Genomic DNA, 26,349 nt, shown 5'->3' with positions numbered 1-26,349 from the left:
GTGTCGATTATGTTTGATTGTTAGTATGTAGCCCTCAAGGGCCAAAAGTAAAATCACTCCTTTCTTTTCCCCGTCTGTTCCATACGTCACGAGAGGTTCATGGAGTGTCGGGCCGAAGCGACGACGTTGACGAGTCGTTGATCGCCGACGAAACCCCCGTCCTGACGCGGCCGAGGATTAGATTCGCAGCGATGCGATGGATGTTACATATCATCTCCGCCGGGTTGCGTGTCAGTGTACTTGGCTGGTGGAAGGTGGGAGGGGAGAGCAAGCGATAGGTTGTACAGCAAAAGCGTCGCAATGCCCAGGCTTGATGCTTAGGATAGCTTTTTTGGCTAGCATGGTGCCAAGGGTATGTCGTGAGCTTTAACTTCCATGGGACAAAGAGCGGAGTCGATGAGCTTGAGAAGTATCTGCTTGAAAGAAAGGTGACTGTGTTGATGAGATTATAGCTTGAAGCGTACGTCACACAGCCAAGGCGCTGGATGAGCAGCGCCGTCGCGTGTTGCAAGGGATATCCGATATGGTCCATGCTCAAGTGACGACGATGACGGCTCTTGGCTGCTTGGCGTGGGGAGAGCATACCTTGTCTGGCAGCTGTCCAAACTAACCAGCGGGATAGAATTTATCCCGATGTATGATCATCGATAATTCTGCTTGGCTTTGTCGTCTCTCCTCACGCCGAGGACGCGACGTGGGCAGCAAGAGGCGTCAAGGCTGCCGTGGTTCCTGGGTGTGCGTGGTAGACCAACCCCTCCGCAGGTCAGCATCATTGGTTTCGTAGGCATGTATAATCACAAATACACATTCGCTTTAATCATGTTGTAACATCGACTGCGTACCCTGTGACTCCTTCATGGTTCGGGCATCGTGGGGATGAGCCACCGACGCTGAAGTTTGGCGGTTGGCCCCCAGTTGCAGAAACTACCGGGTGTTTGACGTGAAATTACTGGGAGCTTGCGCCATCTAAGCTAGACGTGATCCAGCGATCATCGGCTATTCCGACCAGAGACTCGGGTAATGACAAGATTCGATGTCAGAAAAATTATTATTCGATGATGTGCGCATGGCAGTGCATATATAGTATGCGTTATATCTATGAGAGCTATGGGCAACCCGAATGACCCCGAGCAACGGCAATTGTATGAAAATAGGCCAACAGCGCTGCATAGCCACCGTGAGGCTGAGGCTGAGGCTGAGGTTGCGGATTAAGCTTGAAACGCCGGCCAATTCTCGGGCTGCCTGAGTGTGGGTTGACAGTATCACTGTAGTGACAGAATCTATCGCTAAACAGGTAGTTAGCGAGTCATGGATAAGTTACAGTACGCGTCTTCGGAGTCAGTTCGGGGAAGGATGGGGTTATCTGACGGATCGGCGGGTTTGCGACCGAGTCGATAGTCGGGTTACTGTTGAACTGCTGGATATCGACTTGCGTTGCCTTTGACATCTGCTTCTTGAATGATCAAACGGAAGATCAATTCAAACCAAAAATAGAAACCCTACAAACGTCTACCCGTCTGTACTATCCGGTGAGTCTGCCTGGATTAGAAACGGGGGAGAGCTTGCAAGTTCGTCTCCATTGTACCGTGTATCCTGCGTACTCCATCCTGTGTGATACACAAGAAAAAGAGGGTCATCACCAGGATACATACTACAAACAGGCAGTGGGCGACGTTTCGGTGGATGAGGGCGTCGGAACGAAGCGATAGCTTGCGTATCGCGCGACTAGCACCAGAGGACGATGGGGTGACCCTGAAACCCGATTGACCCTCATCTTTTCAGGGTCTTTTGACCGTTCGGAGGATTTCCACGGACGGTGATTGGCGATCAAGTTGGACTGGGGGTTGCGTCAACCAACAAAACCGGACCAGAAGAGTATTTGATAGACAGTCCAACTGCAATTCTGTACGGACCGGTGTCGTTGGACCGCGTGGACTTGTATGACAAAGATCAATTATCATTGAATTACCGACCAGTCGTACACCTCTCCCAGAGACAACTATATCAAGATCTCCCGTTTGGTTGCATCCCGATCGACAGGAACATTGAGCCATACCAAGGCCATGCCAGGCAGGATATTCTGGAGTGCGACCGAAGCATTATGATTCCTAGAGTGCCAAGCCCCCTGGGAGCAAACGGAGTCCAAAAGGGGTTCACTCTCCACTCGGATCCAGCCATTAACGAGCAGCGCAGTGATGAGCTCAGCGAAAGACCACGACAGCGAGGATGTCAGCATGGCCCGATGTAGTTTAGCGGGCCGACGGAGAGGACACAGAAAGAGGACAAGCAGTGGAGCCCAACGAGGCTCTAGCCCGATCGTACTGGCTGCCAAGACGGACGCTTGCGCGTCTCCGCCACCGCGGCTTCTGCTGCCCCATCCAAGCCCTGCGACAAGGAAATTGAAGAGGCTTCGAACGCGTAGGCTGGCGTGCGCTCTGTCCCGACGCTGGCGTTTTCTGGGACGAGTCGAGACACGGGACGATCGTTCGAGATCTTCACTCCAGTCCGTTTTCGCTTTCATCTTGACGACACGATGCGGTCGAAGACCCTGAAACGGGTGCAGGGATAGTTGTTGTTGGTCGACATAGGGCTATAGAGGAGAAATTGAGAAAGGGGGGGAGCGGGGAAGATAGAGAGGAGTAGAATTAAGCAAAATAATAAGCCTGGATGCCAAAGCATTAAGGATCCATCAAATTTCAGGTACGGATGTGAAGAGGAGTGCGTAAGACGACTTTCTTTCAAAAAGAAGTTGTACAAGCCTTTCTCGGTCATGGGACGTGGGCATGCCAAGACTTGGTAAATACAATACGAGCCTTACGAGAAGACCCCTAGAGAGGACAGACAGAAGGACTAAAATCCAGTGACATTTACTATCTATACAAAATGAATAGAAGCATAGGATAGTCATTGAACTCGATCTCTAATATTCTATGTAAATTGTATGTCTATGCATGGATCCTCTCGTTGGGTGATCTGGTTACGTGTGCAAGTATACGAGGAATTAAAGGAAAGGGAAAAAAAGGGTCTTTTCTCTTGGCCTGTCTGGGTGTATACGCGGCTTGGGCGCGGGGCCCGTGATTGGGGCGAGAGGCTGACGACGCTCTTAATACTGCAGTCTTTTGGTTGTGCTGGACTGACTGGACTGACCAAAGTTACGCTCTTCTTCTCTCAAGGCCTGGCCCACCTTTACCCTTTTCCGCTTCCCCAGGGCCACTCTCTTTACTCTTACTACTCTCACCTCCCTCTCTCTCTTACTCCCCTCTTCCCTTTAACCCGCTCTCAATCTTCCCTGTCCTTCCGCCCAGCTGGATATTTCCCCTTCGGCAACCTCGTCACTGTCGCCATCACCATCACCCTGGAGTAACTTTATCGACGTCGCCCGCCGGTGACTCCCACCTAATCCGACTATGGCGGACGGCAGACCCCATCATCAGGCCGCCCAGCCTTCCTCGAACTTGACCAACACCGCATACGATGCCAACTCTCTCAGCCATGAGTTCGAACAGTTGATGCGTACAAAGCGATTCAATCAACTTCACGATTCATCCCGGTCGCGAGCTGGATCTCAGTCGCCTGCGCCTTCGCACGCCAGTCACTCGATCCCGCCGCCTTCACGAGCGCCGCCACCTCCTCCCTCCCTTGGCACCGAAATGCGACCGGCCTCGCAACCACAATCTTCCACACCAGCCCTTCGTGGCCTCCCGATCATGCCATCTCCTCCCCAGGATGCGGCCGGACTCAAGTTTTTTAATCTACTAAAGGGACTGTCGGTTACGCCGACCAAGTACGAAAACCCCGGTCTCCTCGACGAGGCTCTGTGCACTCTTCCTCTGGACCGCCTCTATCCCGAGGCTGAAGAGGAATCTCAGATCATGCAAGCCCAGGCGGCCAGCGTGGGAGGAAAGCCGGAATGGGGATATCAGGATTGTGTAATTCGGGCATTGTTGAAGTACGTTCGAGACCCGCCACATACCCTCATTTGGCATGGATCCGTTTTCCTCCGTCCATACTAACATCCCTTGTTCTGCAGGTGGTTCAAGAACTCTTTCTTTCAATTCGTCAACAACCCCCCATGCTCCAAGTGCTGCATGCCCACGATCGCTCAGGGCATGACGCCCCCCAGTCCCGACGAGACCGCCCGTGGCGCCACCCGTGTCGAGCTGTACCGCTGCTCCGAGCCCAACTGTGGTGCCTATGAGCGATTCCCCCGTTACTCCGATGTCTGGCAATTGCTGCAAACACGCCGGGGCCGTGTGGGAGAATGGGCCAATTGCTTTAGTATGCTCTGCCGCGCCGTTGGCGCCCGTGTCCGTTGGGTATGGAACTCGGAAGACTACGTCTGGACTGAGGTGTATTCTGAACACCAGCGTCGTTGGGTCCATGTAGATGCATGTGAGGGAGCGTGGGATCAGCCCCGTCTCTACACTGAGGGATGGCGCCGCAAGATCTCTTACTGCGTTGCATTCTCCATCGATGGTGCAACCGACGTAACCCGTCGCTACGTCCGCAACTTCTCCAAGCACGGCAGCCCTCGCAACCGTACCTCGGAGGAGGTCGTCCTTTGGTCCATCCACGAGATTCGCCGAAAGCGTCGTGAGAACATGTCCAAGACCGACCAGCGCCGGCTCATCAAGGAGGATGAGCGTGAGGAGCGTGAGCTTCGTGGGTACACAGCCTCTGCTCTTGCAGCTGAGATTCAGAAAATTCTTCCACGCAGCCTGGTTGGACGTCCCGATGACCAGAAACACGCCGATGATCGCGAGGAAGCTGCCTCTGAGTGGCTCAGCGCCCGTGGCCACGGTCACTCTGGACCGGATCGTTCTAACGGCGGGCCATAATCTTGCACGGCCCTTTCGACTTCCTCTTATCACTATTCTCACTTTGTGAGGGTTCTTCAGATCATTTTTCCTACGTTTCTTGATCTTATCGATTGTTTGGGCGACTCGATGATCCTCTCCAGCTCAATGAGCCGGTGAAAGAGGACCGGGCGCCCGACTTCCCACACTGACAATGTGGACATCCCCTACCGATTCGGATTCACGACGGCCGCGCCGGCTCGCGCCCTATAGCGCAGGCTTCTCAAAGTCACTGCTAGTGGAATACCAGCACGACCGTGATTCGAAATCAAACCCCTTTTGGCTTCCCTTGTCTATCGAGCACACCAGTTTGGACTGGTGGATCGCTGAAGCTCGGCAGCCACCGCTCATTCCTTCTGAATGATTGAAACAACCATGCCTCATACTATAGATGACCGACATCCTGAACACGAGCCATCTCATTTCCTTCCTCGTCGTTGAGACGTCACTGTCTACAGCAAGACAATATTAATTCTCTCCTTCAGAGTCTTCAGACTCTCTACCCATGGGTATTTCCCTGATCTATCATTCTATTTGCATCGTGGCATGTGGCCTCTGTTTTTGCACGGCGCTTGGTGACGATTATCTGATTTTCTCCCTTCTTTCATTTGGGAATTCTTGCCTGACGGCATATGTTGTACGAGACACGTTGCAGCCATTTCATTCTTTTGTGATTTCATGTATCCATCGCAACCCACCTCCCCCTGGACTGGGGAGCGACCGCGTTCTCTTTCCCGTTTTCAGGGACTCACTTTTCTCATTTCTCTCTACAGAGTATAATCTACTCTTTCCTACCTGGCTATCTATACTATCATCTTGATACTTCTCACTACCTATTGACTACCAATTATTAATACTTTTTGACTCACTCCATCATACTACCCTCCTATATTTGCATTCGTAATTCAACCCTGACTCGCGTAAGACTCCACAAATTAACAAACCGAGAAGCAAAAATCTCTGCCTAACCAGCCACGATACATACAAGCCAAAATTACCTGTTTGATTATGATGTGCGCTCATCCCCCGCGATGATTCCCTTAGCGCCTGCCCACCCCTGCCAGTGGGCCCGACGATAGTTCAGCCGTGGAGCCCCCCTCAACACAGAACACCTAACACCAGAAAAAGAGCCGAATGCGCTTGTATATCGTGGCCTTGAATGTATGGTGAATTTGCCTCACAGCCGGCTTAGCTGGTGCCTATTTCATCTTGAAACGACGGCCTGAAAATATTGGTGTTACAGTATGTATCAGCCCTGCCTCCCTGCAGGGGCCTGAAGATATTTTTAGGAGCCGTGGGTGGGCGGTGGGTCCAGGGTCCTGGTGGAGATGGTGTTGGTCTCGGGGCTAGGGCTGGTCGGGGGTCCGTTTGAGAGGTAAGAGAAGATACAGTGAAACGAGGAACTACTGAAATCAAGATGAACTCGTAGCAGTAACTTGCTTGACATAGTAATGTGACTTCTCGATACTCAATAATATCTCTGCTGATGCGCCTGAGAATTAGGTATCACTTATCGCCTATCTTATCTTATCTTTATCTGCATATCTTATCAGTCTCGTTATGCAGTGAAGTGAGGCGGAGCATAACGATGATGTAAAGGAGAATCTACAATTGCAACTGTCTTGAAGATTATTATTATGATGTTATGATATAATGAAGTCCCGAGTTGTGGATCAACTTGGAAGGTGCATGGATTGTTATTAATTACCTTGCTATGTAGATTGTTGCTTTTTTTCTTGATATCTAGGGATCGCTGACTTCAGTGTAGTACAAGATAAGACAATGCAGGATATGCGATATTCTGCCTTTTGCGGTCAATCATATCACACCGGATACGCATCTTGCTGTACGTATAGATATGCAGAAGGCAGGGGAGGGTAAGAGTATGGAGGAAAATCGGGTTCCCCAGCACACATGCTTCAATGGGATCATCTCACACCGTCGAGATCCAACAATCAATCCCTTTCCGCCACAAATCATTCCCAATCTGACCCACCTCATGGTCATAATACGACTGACCCTGCAATCGAAGCTCCCACGTAGCCAAGGCACCATCAACCTCGATATCAGCATCAGCATCACCCTTGCCCACACCCATCAACCCCATCCCTCCTCCAGACTCAAGAGAAGAACAAGACGACCCTAACACCTCAGACCTCAAACTCGACGTCGAACTCCCCATCAACCGAGACGATCCAGAACTCGACTCAAAACTATCCCTCGACTCACCCAAACTCAAACTCATCTCCTCATCCAAAGTACTCTCCCTACTCCTTCTCCTCCACTCCATCAAATCCCCTTCCTCCTGCTCTTCTACCTTATATCCCCCCCCTCCCTCTTCCCTGGGCAACTCTCAACCCCCCCAACGGCTCCAAAAACACCGCCAACCTCTCCACAGGTTCACTAAACCAACTACTCCCGAGCACAAGTGTAAAAGATCTCAGCGCGGGCAATTCTTTTACAGCGTCACACGTCTCTAACCACTGTGCCCGGCCGGCGGAAACGTATATCGCGCGAACGGGATCTTTCGTTGGTAACCAGTGGCCTGGGAAGGACCAGCGGAGTTCCACGGCTCGAATGCAGGACCAGTATTCGGGTGGGATTGTGGGTTGGAGGTAGGGGAGGGACCAGGGGTTGCTGAATTCAAAGGTGTTTTTGGTGTAGAGGAGGTGGAGGGATTCGGTTGATCTGGTAGCAGAGGTTAGTTGGTGGTTGAGAGGGTTCGGGGAGGGAATAAGAGAATGGGATAGATCATGGGGAACTCTTTCCACTCTGTTCTTGAGTGTCTTTCTCTCGATAATTACAATTGCAATTGCAATTGTATTTGAGAGTCCAACAGCACAAGAGAATTGAGAAGGAAAAAGTCCAAGTCATCATCCAATTCACCCATACATTTGCCGACACGTCAACACAAGCCCCAACAACCCATTCCTATTGCGACCAGCAACACCAAAACCCCACGAATCCCCCTCCTTAACAGGCTGCGCAATACCTGCCCCCTGACAAATCTCGCAAAATGTGTCCCTGTCCCTGTCCCCCACGCCTCGCGCAATAGTAATCTTGTTAGAAAAGTCCAACCTCGACCTCGGCCCGGGACTAGAGCGAGATCGAATTCTAGCTCCCCCTTCAGGGCATAGTGGACAAATGATGTGGCCGAGTCGTTGACCGCTTCGTTGAATGATGTGTAGTCTGTGGCCGCCCAGGACCATTTCCCAGATTATGAGGCGGAGTTCGGGGGAGAGGCGGGTGAGGATGGCGCATTTGGGTTGGGATTGTGGGGTATGAGGGGAAGATGAGTGGCGGGGATAGGGGAGAGGAGGGGGTTTGTTGTCTGGTGGGGATTTTGAGCCTGTTAGCTTTTGGACGCGTGTGTATATCGAAGAGTGAGTATAGATAGATGCAGGTCCATATTCAGTATCGCTTTGTTGTGAATGGCATAATGAATTCGAAGGACGAGAACTATCGAGGTGACTCACTCTGGTATCGATGGGCCAGTACATCCTCCCACGAGAAGACACCCTTTTTAATGCGGGCCATTGAGTGGAGAGTAACGTGATGGGAAAGAGAATTAAGTCCTTCGTAGTGGAAGGAGGAAATGAGAAATTGTTACTAAGAAGGAAGTGGAAAGACTAGCTCGTGTCTATCTAGGCGGGCCTCCAATCTCGTCTTATACATCCCGGTTCTGAGCGCGCATGCAATCCCGGATTGAATTCGTCCCTGGTTCTTAGCCGGGGTCTGAAAAGAATAGTTCCATGCAATCCGAGCGGGTGGCTATAACCCGGGGAACTATAAAAATATAAAATACAATATTCGATGTAAATGTAAGAAAAGGGGGTGAGGAGGGCTTAAGCTAAGAGGAAGATGGGAAAGTACAAAAAAACACATGCAGGAGTAGTTCAGTTCGTTTCTTGTCCGACTTCGGGATGAGAGTCGGTGAGCGAGGACGCGATAAAGGATTGGGATTGCGGAACCCCCTTGGTCGAATTGGAGAGAGTCTAGTTGACTAGGCACAAGATTAGAGCAAGTTACTGATAACGAAGGATTTGCGGAGTTGGTCCACATTACTCCGTACGGAGTGGTTTAGTCCTGGATAACATCATGGATGGAGAAATATCATGTACTTCAGGGATACTGATACTTTGTTCAACTATTGTAACGACCGGCGCTTGTAGTGTACAATACTCAGTACAGACCGCATAGACCTGCGCGATTTTCATTCCATATTACCCTTTCTTACTCGCCCTCCCTCATATCAATCTCATCAATCTCACCTCCTATTTCCGGCGATAATGGAAGCGGCGTATTGACCTGGGACGAGCTCCTTTTTCGCTCTCCCATGCTCCTCCCTCCGTTCCTGTATCACGACAGTGATCTCCTACACCCTAGCAGCACCAGTCGCACTACTCATCCCCACACCCAACGTATTCGTCGGACACGACGCCCTCAATCCCTGGTACAACATCGCCCGCCCCGCCGGCTGGAGCCGGTCAATCGTGGCTGGCGCCGGGAGCGTCCCCACATACGCATTAAAATTGTAGATCCCGCAGATGCACGAGTCCACGATATCCTTCAAACTGGTTCCGGACAGGATATCCTGCCCATTTCGGGAGACGGCGAACTGCTGCTTGCCCACGCCCATTGGGGCCCGGTGCGCACTGATGCCGGCCGGTGCGTCGAAGGTTGCGGATTGATCGCCTGAATGGACGGTCACGCGAGCAGGGGATTTGAGGAGGGAGACTACGAAGACTTCGTCGCTCATGGTTTCGTATCCGTTTGGTCGGCCCGCGAAGAAGTTGCCGCTGCTGTTGTTGGGGTTGCCTTCCATTGTGGTGTCGGTGGCGTCGCAGTTGAGGTCTTTTTTCGTGGGGCGGTACCAGTAGACTAGTTTTTCTTCTTGGATGTAGGGGAGGGCGACGGTGACGCCGGCTTTATAGGCGGCGATGAAGGGTTTGGCCATTTCTAGCCAGCCGTTGTGTGGCCTGAACAAGACACGGAGTTGTCAGTCGATATCACGAGGATTCCTGTCTGAGAAGCACTTACATGTCCATCACCCACTTCGATGCTCCGTCATCTGTATGCGGAGACGACAGCGGTCCAACGTAATGTGACTCGCCATAGTCATTCCAAGTGACAATCTCCACGAAGCGAGGACCAAGAGCCAGAATCTCTCGCCAGCGATCATACCACAGCAAGTCCGAAGGAAAGACCCAATTCTTGCTATACGGCACTTCACTTCCAAAATGAGTTGAGAACCACGGCGAAACAGCTATACCCTCCCATTAGCCACGATAACAAAATCAAACATTCCACAGCTATTGACTCACGCGCAACATAAGGCTTCCCGTTCAAAGCCTTATTATAAGCCTCATCCCCCTGCGCAACAGAAACATTCTGCCCCGGCGTCGGTGCCTTATTATTCCCATTATTCGGCCACGCCATCCAATTCAACGCGCCCTGAATCGCATCAAAATTGCCCTGACCGGGATGGAAGTTCGGCGCGAAGAAAAGATCCTGACCAGCAGCCGACCTCATAGCGTTCACATCGACGTTATCACCAGCAAACGAGGATACAAACACCTTGCCATCGACCTTGAGTTGCGCAGGTCGGCCCGCATACTGTCTGACCTTGTCGCCGACGGCCCAGCCCTGGCCGACGTTCCACCAGTTAAAGTCGAAGGAGATGAAGACTTGCATTCCGTTTCTGGCGGCGGATTCGTAGGCGAAGTTCAGCTGGGTGTCGGTGTAGGGGTCTGTGCCGATGTTGAGGGCAAAGGCGTCTATGCCTGCTTCTTTGGCGCGTTGCATATCATCGTCGTAGTCGTTGGCGCTATTGCGATTACTGGTGATTCCGATCTAGAAGTGGTGGTGATGATTAGATTGTGGTTTGTGGAATAGGTGGTGTCTACATGAGTGACCTATCTTACCATAAAGTGACAAAAGACCAGTCTATCCGTTCCTTGGGCAGACGTAGGCGTCGAGGATGGCACACTCGTAGCGGAGGACGTGGGCGTCGGACATGCCCAAGAGAGAGGCATCATGAGCCCGACTAGGGCTAGTGTGAGCAGCTCTCGGAGCATGCTGGGTGGATAAGGTTGGTGGTAATAAAAACGTACAGTAGGAATGATCAAAAGAGTGAATAAAAATGCAAGTGCAGTGCTTCAACCTCGAGGGAGCAATTGCAATTCAGAATGGTACTTGAAGAAGTAAGTCGTCAACAAAGGAATGCCCAGCAGCCAGCACCGGTAGGTAAAACAACCTTGCAAATGCAAAGAACAATCGAAGTAAAAAGAGCCTATCCAGGGAAAAGAAGGAGTGATATAATGAAAGGGCGAAGGAACTTTTCCTCCAGGAGTTATCTCTAATTCCTTCACGAGATCCTTCGGGATAGCAGTATCACTCGGAGGACAGCCAGGGACCAATCCGACGTCTGCGTTGCTGACGGCGACCCTACCTCAAAACTAGTCAGTCATCAGGGTCTATGACGAATTAGCAGCACAAGTCTATTGGAATTTGGGGGTAGGGGAAGCAAGTGATCATGGGAAATTTGCCGATTGTCTCCTTTCATTGCTACAGTATCACCCTGTCAGACAAAATGTTCGGCGATAAAACCCCCGAGAATCAATTGGCGCGCGCGATGGACGCCACCGGCGCGTCGCGTGCGATTGCGATCCACAATGCCTGTGAGTGGGGTAAACCTGGAGAGGACAAAGGGTTTGAACTTTGAATTGCAGTTTTTAGGCTTTTAAGGAGAATTTATCTACGAAAGGGATCTATACGATTTACTATAGAATGTGGAAATAGACAGCGTTTCAAGGCACAGGGCTGACCGTTTAGACAACCTTACCAACAGATGCGATAGGTGGTCGATGCGTTTATCAACGTCCACCTTTTAGCCCCGCGCCCACGATTATTCTAAATTAAAGGATCGACGAATGATGAATGCCGATTCGACCCTGGATCTTGGTGGCTGTCACAAGTTCTCGGCTGTTGCGACAAAGTCCAGGCACCCCTGGATCAGGGTTCGGTAAGGCTTAGGCTTAGGGGTCCAGGGGTAGATAATGGAAGAGCGTACCAATGACGATGGAGTAATATGGCACGCTCGTATTAGGTAGGGTGTACTTCCTACAATGCTAGTATTGATTTCTTTATCTCTGGTGGCTTTTTTGAAATTTCTACTAAGTTTGCTTCACATTGTCATCCGGCCTCAGACTAGAACCCTGCATAGGACAGGCGGGATAATAGAATCAAGGTTTGGGTGTTCAGGACAGTGTACAACCTTCTTGAAGGGTGATCAAAGGTGAGACCAGCACTTGCGAAAAAGAAAATGACCCGAGGATGGATGTTTAAATTTTATTAGCGATCGGTTTCACCATATGTGTACATTTTTTCTTGATTTCTTGCTTGCTTTGTCCGGGGGTAATCCCGTCAAGGTTATCCCGCGGAGCTTTCAACAAAGAAAAAGGAGTATTTCGATATATATGTCAGGTGCATGACGCATCCATTTTCCCGACCCGTACAACCTAATTTGTAGAAGGGATGATTTGATGCTGATCGTGTGATGGGAGATGCTGCTAGATATCAACGGCCGAAGGGATGTTACTTTCTTATGCGGGTTGCGGGCATTAGGCTTATATTTTGCTCAAGGCACATGTCAATACCCCATGGGCCATCTCTAAGCAGGGAATAGGGACATATGTATAGGATCAGGTGGGTGGTCAAAAGGAAAATTAAAATCTGGGGAAATGTCTGCTGACCAGCAACAACCGGAGAAGCAACCTGGGGAACAGTTTCATGCACTACCGCAGGAATCCTAACCGGGCAATAAGCATCACAAGATGAGGTTATGTAGTAGCGCAGGTTCGCAGTAACTGCAGCCTTCTCAATTCAGAAGCCCCTCGGGCACGGAGGTATCCAGGTCTATGACCATGACCATGACCTGCTATATCTGTATGCAACACTAGATCACATCGATGAAAAAAAATCAAGTACGCCGAGAAAAAAAGGATCATCACACATCATCGGGTATTATTTTCAAGTCCACCGAAAAGAAGATCTTTTCGGCTCCATCCGAACCGAGATTGAGCTTGACGCTAAAATGTAGATCACGAGGTGGTGGCGTGCGGGGGCCAAAACTTTCTCCCAACAAGGCTAGGTAAAATCAACACATCGGCTTGTGTAAGTAGTTGAATTTAGAAGAGAGAAAAAAACAATGCAAGTGCAAATGCAAAGCGTTGTATGCAGTATATGGCGGGGACAGTAAACCCGACATGACGGAAATATTAGGAAAGAAGATATAGATCACACGACATCGTAGTCCGGCACAGACCGGTATCTGGGGGATTCGGTACCGCTCAGATCGTCCGACTTGTTTCCACCAACGTGGGGAGGTGGCTTGGCCAGTCGCAACACCCAGCAGAGACAGTATTCGACTGGCAGTAGTAGCAAGAACACACGGTTGATCATGAAGCACACGGTCACCGAAATCATGGCCATGACGGCGTCCAGCCAGTAGTGGTTTGCAGTCGCGACGATAACGCTGAGAACCAGCAGCGAGTATGCGAACGCGAGCACGGTATAGATGATTTGGGTGAATGTGGATTTGCGGACGGGCTTGCCGCGGAGTCGGCGGAAGATTTCTGAGTGGTAAAGGAATGTGCTGCTGATCACGAAGGCGTAGGTGAAGTGTAAACTGGGCATGGCGGCGAATTGGTTCACGGACTTGCTGTCCACCCAGACGCTCTCGGCGTGCTCTTGGCGGACGGTATCGAAGAAGTGGTAGGATTCAGGGAGGAGACGGGGTGGCATGCATGGGTAAACGCAGAAGGTCGCGAAAGCGAAGAAGTTGCCGAGGGTCATGGTTCGGCGGACGAGGGCGAAAGTGTTGGCGTTGGGAGCTTCGTGATAATACCAGGAGATGAACCTTTCCAGAAGTTAGTCCTGCTTTGTTCTGTATGTTGAAGGTCTGATTCATGGCGGAAATCACTCACAGTACAGTTCCTGGGATATGCACGAGCGAGTAGATGCGATTGAAAAAGGTCATGATCCCCGGGTGACTACCCAGGAAATAACCCTGAAAGTCCGATTCCAAGATCGGGAACATCCATCTAAAGATAGACTCATGTTCAAACCAAAGAATATCCTCACCATGTCGCTGGGCAACTTCGACCACACCCACCTGGGCCGGTACCAACCATTGTGCCGTCGCCTTGGTAACAGAATAGAACAGATAGTTGACAGCCCAATAGAACATCTCCACCAAGAAGGGAAATTTGTACAAGATGCGGCTGTGGATATGGTTGGCCCAACGCGAGGAGTCTGGCGTGGTGATAGGAATGCCACACACGCGCTCTGCTTTGATCGGGTTGGGCGACTGTCCGCGAACTTCATCTGGTGAGTCAAAATACCCGCGGGGATTGCGCTCGTCTGTGAATCTATTGCCGAATATGCTGTAGTTTTTGCGCCGATTGAGCACGAGAGAGCCAATCATGATGCTCACGACCACCTATCATCAAGCCATGTTGATTAGATCTGTGCCACGAGGATTGAGGGACCGAGTCAAGGAGCTTAGGTACTTACCAATGGTTCCAGCCATGAGTGGGAGGAGAACTGGGGTTTCCCCATGTCCGGCGTGGTCGCCGACATTTTGGTAAAAGATGAATTTCCGAAGCAGTCTCTCCAGTGAATAAATTAAGGATCTGTTCAAACAGAAATACCTAAACAAGGGCGGTTGACAAATAATAGTAAATAAATAAGGTGGCGAGAGCAAGGGATGAGAAAAGAAAAGACCAGGAGAGAGAGCGGAAAGCGGAGGGCGGAAAATCGACCACCACGAGCAAGGTCAAATGTTTATGATTATATAAAAGGATCGACGAAATATTCAAGGAGCAGGGGAGCCCCTAGGGTTTTTGAGGGGGACAAAAACAGGGTTAAAGATATGGGGGAGGGACACAACCTTTTCAGCTCTCTGGAACGAGGGACTTGGAATTGGGACAGTCGGAGTAGTCGGCCGCGTGTCTTGGCCCAGGGGTGGCTCGGTCCAGAAAGAGAGAGACGGCGTACGGACAGCTGAATGTAGTAATAAATGTGCTCTACATAACTAAAATGATGTGTAGCCCCTCTCGAATACCCAATCACCGGTCTATAATCATTTTATTTGCTGCATGGGACGGTCTCATTATTTGACCGATCGGGCTTGGAGTCGTGTGCTCGATGCGATTGGGCGTTCCTTGGCATCGAACTCCATAGTTGGCGGGGATTGACCGCTGGAACTACTTAACTATGGAGTTGGGGTGGCTAATGAGACTGAGTTTGGTTTGAAGTACCGTTGATAAGGGGGAGAACAAACACTAGAAGGCTCAGTTTTTGTTCGAAATCGGGCATGGTTGGTGAGCAATTACGTATACGGCGTGGCCCGGAGATGGGGAGGCGCTTGCTTCCGCGTACGCCAGGCGTTCGGATGTTCGCCCACCCGTATTCGTATTTAGACCTGGGAGTATGGTTAGCTATGGACTGGAGTACGGAGGACGGATCAACTGGCTCGTTAGTTATCCGAACCCGATAAGGCTGTGTCGATCCATCACTGCCCGGAGATAATACAAACCACCTTTCTCTACGGCCGTACGAAGGAGATTATACAGATAGATTATTTGGTGATGATAACTATCGCGAGTAAATGACTGACAACTATCATCACCCTGGATCGGATTTTGATTTGATTCTCAATCCCTGCAATTTTTGCAGGCGCCCCACATCGTCACCCTCTCCTAATCGAATTTATTGGTCTCCAGTACCAGACAACTTCCCCTCTTGGCGCAATCATGTCCCCATTTAGACCAGTCCAGAAAGAAACAAGAAAAACGCAGCGACTGGGCCTGTTATTCAGGGAACTCCCTCGAAATATCCAGTACGGAATACGAAGGAGTAGTCTACTAGTCACTCACTCTGGAATGCATCCTGCATAGCCACAGTAGCTGATGTAGACAGCAGCCACAGCGCTGCAATTCAACGCCCTGAATGGGACCACACCGCGTCAGCGTTCAATAATCTGATCAGATCCTGCACACTAGCAAGCTCCGAACCAGCGAAGCACCGAAGTCTGGCTCTGGCTGGCCCATGACGGGTGCGGCGTCCAAGACTTGTCCAAGTTATGCATCTGAAACTTTGACCCGGTTAAGCCCTCATGCCCAGTTTCCCATTTCGACCCAGTGTCAGGAGCCATACCATGCATATCCACATTCCCTACTATAGGTCCCGTCCGGTCAAGTAGGTCCTTTTTCTCCGCTTACATGATCCCTGTGTCCCAAAAGTTCCTTGTTTAAGAAAGGATTGCGACGAATGAGCGCAAATGTAAAAGATGCATAAAACCTGCCAATAATCAGACCCCCCAATAGTGCACCGAAGATTCTCCCGAGATGGATCCATTGGTCTGCTCCACTACTCTACGGAGGACGGCGAATGGAAAGGTCGGTCTTCGGTACTTGGCACGGCCGGACTCCGAGTCGTGTTCGTAGTTCTCGTACGGATTCCCCGTTCGGCGAGGAAAAGTTATATGTACAGTAATAATAATGTGATTTGGGAAATAGATGGAGTGCCGAGGTACGAGGAATGGGCTGTTTATTCATCGCGATTGTACGGAGGAGAGTTTGTTGAAAACTTGCTATCGCCGTGGATTTTTCATGTCTCGGTGCCTTCCGCGCGTATCCGGTGCAGATCCAACGTCGGTGATCACGGGAAAAGCTATTATGTTGGTTTACGAATGTTCGGATATTTGAATGACTGTATTTCTACACTTGACTACAGGTAAAGCACTCCCCTAATCGATGACTTGATTGGCCTACAGTCAGAGATAGAGTTATTCAGGATTGTGAATAACCTTATACCACTTGGCCGTTAGTGAAGGGTCAAACCCTTACTTCACATGTAAGGACCCTGTTGCCCCATCGCCTCTTGGCTGAAGCTGCCATAATTAACTCAGGCCAATCAGTCAATATGTAAATGATTTAGTGGAAACCACTTGTATGTACCCTTCTTAGTCGGGCATGCCGCTCATCCCTCGGTGTCGCACACTACGGCTGAATAATGAGAAAGTGAAAAGGCCATTATTCATTGCATCATAAGAATAGAGTCTAGAGACAGTCACTAGCTTAGAGAATTGCCACAGCAGAGACGTAGCTAACAGAACTGTCCTGCACATCCACCGCATCTGAGCTACGCTCGTACCGAATGAAATGGAAGAGACCCTTCCCGCTCTCGGGTTGGCTCGCCGTCACAACTTCAAGTGCGGCCATAATCACTCCAATCGGATGTCGACCACAGACTGTATTCCCAGTGCGCTCAATAGTGTCGAGGAACGTGCGGGCCGATCCAGTGGTGATAGCCGTCATAGTCGCAATATCAAATGCAGAGATACTCTCGTGAATAGCGGGTGCTGTCCCCGAGACCCGGTCACGTCGCTGCAAGTTATGGCCCGCGCAGACCGAATCGATACTCTTCAAGACATCGTCAGGATCTTGTCCGGGCTGTGGTAGCTCCTCACTAGACAGTGGAAGTACTGGTCCTGGCTTAGGAGCCTGTGGCACGTAGTATGTATAGCGGAAGCGCAGACCCCAGTGGCAAAAGTCCGAGCTAATCACAAAGGCATTGGTTGAGTCTGCTAGGTACGGGGCTAGCAGTGTGCCAAATGCCTGCTCTGTCGCGGCAGAGGTACTTCCCACCATGATGGGGACCAGGGGTGGGTACTCTGCCGTCGGAGTGTTTGGGAACTGTAGCTGTAGCAGGCGATGGATGTATGGTAAGTGCATCTCAATACTATGCTCATCCTCATCGACAGACTGGCTCATGGTTTTGAATCGCATTTTCGATCCATCTGCTTTGGTTGCCTGTGTAATTAGGAGCTTACTGATAAGCTCGGTATCAAGTGGCAGCGGGTCGTTCGAGAGCGGGGTCTCGTAAGAGGTGACTTGAGGCAGTGCCAGCGTTGACAGTGGGTAATGGTGCGATGGGCCCAAGATGAAAATGCGCTTTCTAGATTTCAAGCTCCTGTATGAGATACATTGCGCTCTGGTAGAGTAGAAAGCGCAGCAGGTAAACTCACGCCTTGGATAGATCAAGGGCCTTGTATGCGAAGGCTGCACATGGTCCTGAGTAGGAATACCCCGCATGTCTGTTTCATCAGTCATTCTACTTTTTCAACAAGTATGGTCTTGGCTTGTTAATATACATACGGAGCAATAATCACTCGAGCTCCAGGCACTGGCAGCGATCCAACCTTATCCAAGGACTCTGGCACTTGAGCCAGCCAGGCGTCCAGCTCACGAGTCAGGGTTCGAGCACTGCCAGAGTACCAGGAGTTGGCATGAGTGGCCTCTCTGGAAGCCATGATGTATGGTATTTCTGTCCTGGTTGGGGTTCTGAGTGAGGTGTAAAGGTTGGAGGTTTTAGGTTGGGGAAGCTCCGGGTGAGGAGAAGCGGGGGAAGCAACTGTCGTCAAGTGGAGCACAATGCGGGATGCCGGACGGTCTGGAATATGTATCCCGGGTTTTTTTTGAAAGGATGGTAGGTTTTTGAGCTGTAGAGGATCTTTTTATATCCGACTTAGACCTTATGAATGTTTACTGGTGGGAAAATCGACTATAGGAATTGGTTTTTCCTGGCTGTCCAATCATCAACATATAATGACGTCGTCAAGGGATGGAACTATAAGAAGGCTAGTCTGTAGCTAACCAACTTCTCTAAAGGTATTGCAGCGCAACATACTCTGTGGCCCTTCAACGCCGAGCTCGAATGGAATTACCGATCCAAGATAGCCCTCATATGGTATCAATATCTACAGTGATTGATCAGATTAAAGCGATCTGATTTGGATCATTCCAGCAGTGGTCCCTGCACGCTCAGATTATGAGATTCCCAACAGCCAACCATACATATTTGTATTTAAAAGCAATAAACCTAGCTAATACCTCAAATAATACGTCCAGTCTGTGGTATTCTACTCATGACAGCCTCGTATTCCAACCTCAGCATCATCACTCCGCGCTGGCCAGCGTGCTGTGTGCAATGTTGCCCATTCCGGACTAGCGTGTCCCGGTCAACGCGAATCCGCCGACCAAAGACGCGCCCAGCCAATCAGCATGCGCCCTTTGCTCCAGCCTTTTCCTCTCGTCCAGATGCAACTCTGCCTCTTACACCACCACTCTGGGCTTTAAATCTGCAAATGCTCCCCTCAGGGTTCTCCATTTGCCTCTCTGGAACCCCGTCCTATAATATCACCGCTGGAATGTCCCTCAAGCGCAAAGCTTCCTTCCCCGGCCTCCCTTCTAGCTTGGCCATTTCCACGCCTAGCGGATGGGGCATGTCCGATAGCTCAAAGGACCTTCCCAGCCGGACCCGAAAGCGTTTCCGAAACGGTCGTCCAGATGACGACGTGGTATATGGTACGTGACCTTCATCTGGTAGAGATGTCTCCAGTATAGACCTTAGCGCATTTTGTCCTGGACAGACAGCGAAACAACTGCTGACGAGAGCAGAGAAAACCCTCCGCTGGATCTTCTCCGCGCAACAGCAGCAGCAACAACAACCTATTACTCCCATGGACACCGCAGACGACGCCATGATGGACGCAGATCCCTCTATTCCCTTCCCCGAAACCGTCGACCCGCGCCAGCAGACCTTGCTGCGATTCTTCCAGCCCCGAGCAGAAGCCATGTCGCCCTTCCGACCCTCCCGTGAAGCGCTCGCGGCTCGTGCCAATGAAACAGCCCTGGATAAAGAAGAGATCATGCGCCACCAGGCATTCTCGCAGATGAACATGGCGGGAAGCACGAGCGGAAGTGAGACCACGAGCCCGGGCTTCTTCCAGACCGAGACGGACGTGGACATGGACATGGATGGTGGGGAAAGTAGCGATAGCTCGAATCCCGTTGCCAAGTGGGGATTCTGGAATGGAGGTGCTTGATGCTTCTGCATGGGGAAGCTGCAGAGCTGTTGAGGTTCTGCGTGATTTGAGCGCTGGTCGCTTAGAGGGGAGAGGCCGTTGGTTTCTTCTCATTATACCTTTTGCATATGTTGGTTTTCTTGGGAAGGCGTTTGAGGTTATGGCTGTTTTTATCTCTGGTTCACATCGGTTCTCAGGGGAGGACCGGTTGTTGTACGGAATTGGCGTTGGAATGTTCATCTTGATTGGGTTGCTGGAAGAAGGTATTAGGGGTATAGCTGTGAAGGGTGTAATACTTGAATGAACCCACTTGGTCACATCTAGTATTTAAAGTATCAATGTGTCGAGAATCCTGTAGAGTGCTTAGCTGCGTCCACAGACACCCGAGAAATGGAATTTGACATGTCGGTCCTTGAACAAGAACCAGAGGTGTAGCCTGTGTGTTAGTATCACTGAGCTTTGCTGTCGGGAAGAAGGTTGAGGAGAGCGTAAAGCAGGAGGAGACAATGGGAATAAAGCTGGGGGCAACTTTCAAGCTCTGAAGACTTGGTACCCAATGAACCTTTAGGCATATACGCGACGCTTGATACAGCAGTCCAGTGACAATCAAAGACAAAGTCATATGTGGGTACATCCGTCCGTTTACTTAAGAGAATGGGAAATTAGATTCTTCTAGTTTGTCAACAGTAACTGAACGTTTTACTACGTTGGCCGGGGTTAACTCGCAGTCCAATCTGATCAGATAGAGCAGGTCGTGTAGATAGTGACACAGAAAGGCAATGGCCTTGTAAATCCTGTAGATTTGAGATGTGTAGAATCGATGTATAACATTGGCAGATTAATTAAGCCTTTTTGTCTTTCTTTGAGCGAAAGAGGCTCGTTTCGAATATACATCGTTACAGACGAGGTTGAAGGGAATGGCTGATGTGGGCCACCGATTGATGGCCTCAGGCACTCAGAGCTCCTTCCCGAGGTGTTGGCTTCCAAACGAGGGTGACTACCTTCACTTCCAAACCACCGGCGAGCGATTTGTGATGAGACCACAGCTGCTCGACTTTGGATGATCAAACACCCTGCGCTTACATCTAACCCATCAATTTCGAAACCTGCCCCTCGGGTCACCATCGAAACTTGCAAACACTCAACCCCGCACTAAATCGATCTTGCTTGCGCCGATCCCTGAACTCACCCTATCGACTGAGACATCTACAGCGACAATGGAGAGCGAAAAGGCAGTCGAGTATCTGAATGGCCTGATAGGTCGGACCTTGCGTATTCATGCCACTGATGGTCGTATGTTTGTCGGCCTCTTCAAGTGCACTGACGCGGTAAGCAACCTTTTCGTGATCGTGATCGAAGAGCGAGAGTACATATGAAAGATTACGCTCTGGGATATTTACATGCGGAGCTGATTCTGGATATTGTCATACTACAGGAGCGAAACATCATTCTCGCCAATTCATTCGAGTACCGCCTCCCTACTACCTCCGCCATCCATGAAGCTGCTGCAAAGGAGACCGAGTCGTGGGACAAGACCGAACCCAAAGCTGCCACCGTCAAAGTCAACATGAGCAGTCGACTCATTGGCCTCATCGTGATCCCAGGCCGCCATATCACAAAAATTGAGCTGGAATAGTCGGCTGAACTCGGGCAGCACCCATGGTCACCAGACGTTCAGCTTGTTACCCTTCCAATGAGACGCAACCCAGGAACTGGGGAAACCCGGGATTACGAGAAGTTTGGCGGAGCCAAGCCTATGTGATACATACCAATCCAAATCCCGACCTGCCTTTGCCCTATGCCACAACAACTACCACCTAGTCCGCCTCTCCGCGGGCACGAGGGTTGAAGGTGGGGCCGCCAAGGACCGGTTGTCCTGGCAGATGTGATGCTTGCTGCTGCTCCATCAACGTGGCCCGGGGAACACAGCAGCTTTCTCGCAGGATTATGGAGGCTTGGCCAGCAGGTCCGCTGTCACGAAATGTCCATTTAGGGAATTGCTTTTGCAGGTCTTTGCGGAAAGGGGGCAATGGATTGAGGAGGAAATGGCGGTGTCTCCGCCACGGGGATACCTTGGCATTCGTGCAGTGGCTGTTGTGCAGGACCGAGACGCTCTGCGGCTCTCAGTCCGTCCAATCTGTAGCCAGGTCAAGCCACCCGTCTCAATGGAGCTGGATCTACCTTTGTCTCTCGGAAGCCGTTTTGATGGCTAGTGGTTCATGGCACCGGGACCCCGAACTCTTTTAGGCTGCATATACCACGTGAGGGTCGCGAAGACCCATGAACTGTGTTTTGAATGTAATCTATGCACGATGGTTATGGTGGCTGGCCCGGTGGAGGGATACCTCAGCCCGTTTCCCCGCCGTTTGTGATAAGAGGGGCGGCGGAGGAGGTCTAAGCTCCATGAACACTTAGATGTTACTGGCTAGAGTGGCCTCCAATAGTCAGTCGGGACTCAGGAAAAAGACTTTATCTGCAGTATCATTCGCACTGTCCTTCTTTTATCGGACCGAATTCAAATCGAGGGCGCGTATGATTCAAACGATCCCATAGATTGTGCTTATCAAGAGGCGAGCCAGGGTCTGGATCGACGGAGCTGTAGATAGGATCTCACTTTCTTTCTACCATGATGCCTTCATACAACTGTAGTTTTCTTTCTATTTCCTATTTTTAAACCAAGAATACTTTAGCTGTCTCTCCAATCTCTCTAACACACCATAATTAAACCTGGCTTGTTAATCGTAGTGGGTAGGAGTCATGAACGCATCAAAGACACGGCGACTAAAAATATCGGGGGCCCAGACTCTTGGTCCACGGGCCGGAGATGATCCGGCGGTAATGCTTAAGTAAGTGAAGTGGCCAGAACCGGAGATTCCCAAGAGTCTCAGAGTCTCATACGGACAAGTCAAACATACGCAACACCAAAAGTACAGAAGTACTCCTTACACCACAGTAACTGGCTCAGTCCGCCTTCTCCGGTACTGCGAAGGTACCTTCCACATAATTTAGCGGTGGCGGAGTACCTGCACCCTACATCTAAACCACTTCCCCTTCCCCTCTTTCTTTTCCCTTCCCTTTTTTAAAAATCAATCTCAATATATTCAATAATCTTCAATCTTCAATATCCCCAAGTATTGTGAGTTTCTCTGGTCTTTTTTTTCTTTCATTCCCCCCCTCCTCCGACTCTCCACTTCAAGCGGGATACATCAGGCCCACGATCCTCATACATAATGACGCATTCCTCTCTACCCGCTTATCCTCCATAACCCACACCACTTCAACTTCCCTCACTCCTCCCTTGCTTTTCCTCTTCAACCTCCACATACTCCGTTGATTGAAATTCAAGGTCCAGTGGAAATCAGCCCTGTCGATTATCCATCTCCCTTCGCCGCCTGACTGGATCGCTCCCGTTGGGCAGAGACTAATCTCGCGTGCAGGAGCTTCCTGTCCGTGCAGCCTCGGAGCTACGCCTCTCATCTCTTCCCTCCTCCCGACCCAGCTTTGCGCAGCTTACTCCGGACCTCCCTTTCCGATCCTTCGTAGTCTCGCCTTGACTGAAATCTCCTCTGCTATCTCTCTGCTTGACAGTGTCCGGTCGCTTCATCGCCCTACCTACTACCCTTGCCTCCCCCGGCTCATCCTTCCCTTTTAACTTTTCTCGCCTGCCTGCCCGTTCTTGGCGAGATCTCACGACTCAAAGCCGCCGCATCCTGTGGTGAACCAGCTGCAGAAAAGCCCTCGAATTCACATTGCCCACGCGGTTGTCGGGTATCTGCAAGGTTGATATACTGGTGATTGGAAATTTGCGCTCTCCCCGGCGCTAGGAAGCCAAGACATTCCAACGCCCAGGGGCACCTTTTCTCGGCGTCACGCTTGCAACCTCTGTTGTTCGTGCGATCACTCTGCGCCCCCTCGTTCCTAGCTTGGCAATTATCCTAGCCTTGCAGTGATGGGTCAATCGCATTCCAAGGGCAACGCCAGCTCCGGCGACCCGTTGCAGTCGTACCCGTCCTTTTCGAAATCTGACACCAAAGAATCCCTTCGCTCGTTCCGCGGCTCCATTCGCTCGAAAATCCCCGGTGCCCGCAGCACCGACAGCCCTCGTGGCTCAACAACTGCCCTCTCCCGAACCGAAAGTCAAGGTGACAAGTCCGACGCGGGGTCAGTTAGATCTGCCAGCAGTCGACCTGGCTCCGTCGCTGGCCTCTCGTCTCCAGGCTCTGAGAATGTCTCGCGCACTGGCACGCCGGAGCCTCCACCATCGCCGTCGCTGTCCTCCAGCCTCAAGCGCGGCCATAAGGATGTGAATGCGATGCAGCAGAGTGGCGAGGTGGACCATGTGTCCGACGGTCCTCCGTCTGGCGGTCCACCTGTTGGAACTGCGTTGAAGGCGGGTGAATCGATCTTGATCAAGCGAGAAAATCAACTCAACCCTATCTTGGATTTCATTCTCAACGCCCCGCTCGAGACTTCCGGGTCTCCCGGCATGGGCATGGGCGCATTGAAGTCGATCGACTTGGATGACATGATCTCGAGACTGTTGGATGCTGGTTATTCCGCCAAGGTCACCAAGACCGTTTGTCTCAAGAATGCTGAGATTACTGCCATTTGCTCTGCCGCTCGGGAGCTCTTCCTTTCCCAGCCGGCCCTTTTGGAGCTGTCTGCTCCGGTCAAGATCGTTGGTGATGTCCACGGTCAGTATACCGATCTGATTCGCCTCTTTGAGATGTGCGGTTTCCCACCGGCGTCAAACTACCTCTTCCTGGGCGATTACGTCGACCGGGGCAAGCAGAGTCTGGAGACGATCCTCCTGCTGATGTGTTATAAGCTCAAGTACCCGGAGAACTTCTTCTTGCTCCGCGGCAACCATGAGTGTGCTAACGTCACGCGGGTGTATGGTTTCTATGACGAGTGTAAGCGACGTTGCAATATCAAGATCTGGAAGGGCTTTATCGATACCTTCAACTGTCTTCCCATTGCCGCCATTGTGGCCGGTAAGATCTTCTGTGTGCACGGTGGATTGTCACCCAGTCTGTCGCATATGGACGATATTAGGGGTATTGCCCGGCCGACCGATGTTCCTGATTATGGTCTACTGAATGATCTCCTGTGGAGTGATCCGGCGGATATGGAGGAAGATTGGGAGCCGAACGAACGTGGTGTTAGTTATTGCTTCGGCAAAAAGGTGATCATGAACTTTTTGCAACGCCATGATTTTGATTTGGTGTGTCGTGCCCACATGGTGGTCGAGGATGGGTATGAGTTTTATCAGGATCGGATCCTGGTGACCGTCTTTTCAGCGCCCAACGTAAGTAGTTTCAACCCCTCTTTTCTTGTGCTTGGCAACAAGGGTTCCTCGATCCTTCATGGAGCAATTGCTGATATTTGGATTTTTTGCAGTACTGCGGCGAGTTCGACAATTGGGGTGCTATCATGTCAGTCTCTGGCGAGCTCCTCTGCAGTTTCGAGCTCTTGAAGCCTTTGGATTCGACCGCCTTGAAGAATCACATCAAGAAGGGCCGCAATAAGCGAAACAGCATGCTGAGCAGTCCTGTAAGATGCCCAACCCTCCCTTGCATTTCCTCGCTTTGTCGTTCGCGAGTCCCATGGCGTGGTAGAAGGATGCCGAGAGTCCCATTTTCATTTGCGTTGGTACTTCGTTCAATAACTGACGCATTACGCTCCCTATTTTAGCCGGCACTGCCCTCCGCTCAGAGTTTCTAGTTTGGATGATCGACAACCTACGAGTCCCGATCTCGGGATCCGATATATGCTACCCTCGCCCTTGGCGCACACCCATCTGCAGAACCCGACAGAAATTGAAACCCGATCTTCACCTACCCCCCTCATCAGCCGGATGGTTGCAGCTTCGTTGCTGGAGTGTGGCTGAAGACTGAAATAACTTACGCTGGGATCTGCCAGGATTTTTCTCCATCGAGGGTCCTCTCCAGACTTTTATGTCTTTTTCTGACCCACAAGATTAGTCGTGTCAAATGTCTGTCGTGCCAAATCGTGGCCACCCTCCGATAACCTGGTTCGATTCATGCCGAAACGGCCCAGACTCTATTCCACGCGCAGGCGGATCCCATTTATGACCAGACATGCAGAGGAAAGCAGGCCTGGGGTTGCTATTCTTCTGGGCCAAGGCCTTGCCTTCACCCCGCTCGTTAGGCTCGTGCCTTTGGGCATGTATGCCGCTGATCAGGTACAGACATGAACGCGGCCCCGATATCGCTGGGTAGCTCTACTCTTCCCGCGTCTGGCCGATTTCCTCTGCCTTTATGTATCTACTCTCTTTTCTCTATTCTCTTAGAAATTGGTGTTTGGAGGGGGTCGGTTATCCTTATCCAATCTAAGTTGTTATCCGGTGGCGCTAGTCTTGCATTGATTTTTTAGCTGCTTTGCTTGAACAATTCAAGTGTCTTACAATACTTTGGTCCATTTTATATGTAGACAGTAGATGGTTGTATCAGTGTAGATAGGCTTGTATCTGTAGACTGCAGAGCATCAAGCTCGCTTTCGCCATTTGCCAAGTATCGCAATTCTAGAGACGACCTGCCT

At 50.9% G+C, this 26,349-nt stretch overlaps 9 protein-coding genes across 9 annotated transcripts; 4 read left to right on the top strand and 5 right to left on the bottom strand.

Annotated features, from left to right (window-relative positions):
• Positions 1 to 1,999: 1,999 nt before the first annotated feature.
• N7473_007621 (uncharacterized protein) lies at positions 2,000 to 2,521 on the bottom strand (the record flags this gene model as incomplete). Its single annotated transcript, XM_057153561.1, has 1 exon — positions 2,000 to 2,521. The coding sequence occupies one exon, from the start codon at positions 2,519 to 2,521 to the stop codon at positions 2,000 to 2,002; it is 522 nt and encodes a 173-aa protein (XP_057007899.1).
• Positions 2,522 to 3,407: 886 nt separating this feature from the next.
• png1 (peptide-N4-(N-acetyl-beta-glucosaminyl)asparagine amidase) lies at positions 3,408 to 4,838 on the top strand (the record flags this gene model as incomplete). Its single annotated transcript, XM_057153560.1, has 2 exons — positions 3,408 to 3,949; positions 4,031 to 4,838. The coding sequence occupies 2 exons, from the start codon at positions 3,408 to 3,410 to the stop codon at positions 4,836 to 4,838; spliced, it is 1,350 nt and encodes a 449-aa protein (XP_057007898.1).
• Positions 4,839 to 6,517: 1,679 nt separating this feature from the next.
• Positions 6,518 to 8,473, bottom strand: N7473_007619 (uncharacterized protein). The gene is made up of 4 exons (XM_057153559.1): positions 8,333 to 8,473; positions 7,743 to 8,187; positions 7,338 to 7,544; positions 6,518 to 7,198 (listed from the first exon to the last, which is right to left on the bottom strand). Exons 1-4 carry the CDS (start codon positions 8,391 to 8,393, stop codon positions 6,790 to 6,792), a joined length of 1,122 nt encoding a protein of 373 aa, XP_057007897.1. The 5' UTR covers positions 8,394 to 8,473; the 3' UTR covers positions 6,518 to 6,789.
• A 758-nt stretch (positions 8,474 to 9,231) lies between these two features.
• On the bottom strand, positions 9,232 to 10,933 carry N7473_007618 (glycoside hydrolase family 71 protein; the record flags this gene model as incomplete). The annotated part of the gene is made up of 4 exons (XM_057153558.1): positions 9,232 to 9,835; positions 9,897 to 10,122; positions 10,181 to 10,709; positions 10,781 to 10,933. 4 exons carry the CDS (start codon positions 10,931 to 10,933, stop codon positions 9,232 to 9,234), a joined length of 1,512 nt encoding a protein of 503 aa, XP_057007896.1.
• A 2,221-nt stretch (positions 10,934 to 13,154) lies between these two features.
• Positions 13,155 to 14,498, bottom strand: N7473_007617 (phosphatase PAP2 family protein; the record flags this gene model as incomplete). Its single annotated transcript, XM_057153557.1, has 3 exons — positions 13,155 to 13,776; positions 13,844 to 14,358; positions 14,433 to 14,498. 3 exons carry the CDS (start codon positions 14,496 to 14,498, stop codon positions 13,155 to 13,157), a joined length of 1,203 nt encoding a protein of 400 aa, XP_057007895.1.
• A 2,501-nt stretch (positions 14,499 to 16,999) lies between these two features.
• N7473_007616 (protein MEMO1) lies at positions 17,000 to 18,234 on the bottom strand (the record flags this gene model as incomplete). The annotated part of the gene is made up of 3 exons (XM_057153556.1): positions 17,000 to 17,879; positions 17,950 to 18,018; positions 18,080 to 18,234. 3 exons carry the CDS (start codon positions 18,232 to 18,234, stop codon positions 17,000 to 17,002), a joined length of 1,104 nt encoding a protein of 367 aa, XP_057007894.1.
• A 615-nt stretch (positions 18,235 to 18,849) lies between these two features.
• On the top strand, positions 18,850 to 20,103 carry N7473_007615 (uncharacterized protein; the record flags this gene model as incomplete). Its single annotated transcript, XM_057153555.1, has 2 exons — positions 18,850 to 19,288; positions 19,382 to 20,103. The coding sequence occupies 2 exons, from the start codon at positions 18,850 to 18,852 to the stop codon at positions 19,807 to 19,809; spliced, it is 867 nt and encodes a 288-aa protein (XP_057007893.1). The 3' UTR covers positions 19,810 to 20,103.
• A 902-nt stretch (positions 20,104 to 21,005) lies between these two features.
• N7473_007614 (LSM domain-containing protein) lies at positions 21,006 to 21,424 on the top strand (the record flags this gene model as incomplete). The annotated part of the gene is made up of 2 exons (XM_057153554.1): positions 21,006 to 21,116; positions 21,224 to 21,424. The coding sequence occupies 2 exons, from the start codon at positions 21,006 to 21,008 to the stop codon at positions 21,422 to 21,424; spliced, it is 312 nt and encodes a 103-aa protein (XP_057007892.1).
• Positions 21,425 to 22,883: 1,459 nt separating this feature from the next.
• Positions 22,884 to 26,207, top strand: phzA (putative serine/threonine protein phosphatase). The gene is made up of 4 exons (XM_057153553.1): positions 22,884 to 22,924; positions 23,226 to 25,096; positions 25,189 to 25,341; positions 25,483 to 26,207. The coding sequence occupies exons 2-4, from the start codon at positions 23,738 to 23,740 to the stop codon at positions 25,510 to 25,512; spliced, it is 1,542 nt and encodes a 513-aa protein (XP_057007891.1). The 5' UTR covers positions 22,884 to 22,924; positions 23,226 to 23,737; the 3' UTR covers positions 25,513 to 26,207.
• Positions 26,208 to 26,349: the final 142 nt, after the last annotated feature.

This window comes from Penicillium subrubescens (genome assembly GCF_028828155.1).
Source record: "Penicillium subrubescens strain IBT 31985 chromosome Unknown utg000005l_segment0_segment0, whole genome shotgun sequence".
NCBI classification, from domain to species: domain Eukaryota; kingdom Fungi; phylum Ascomycota; class Eurotiomycetes; order Eurotiales; family Aspergillaceae; genus Penicillium; species Penicillium subrubescens.
This window is presented reverse-complemented; position numbering and strand designations above follow the sequence as displayed.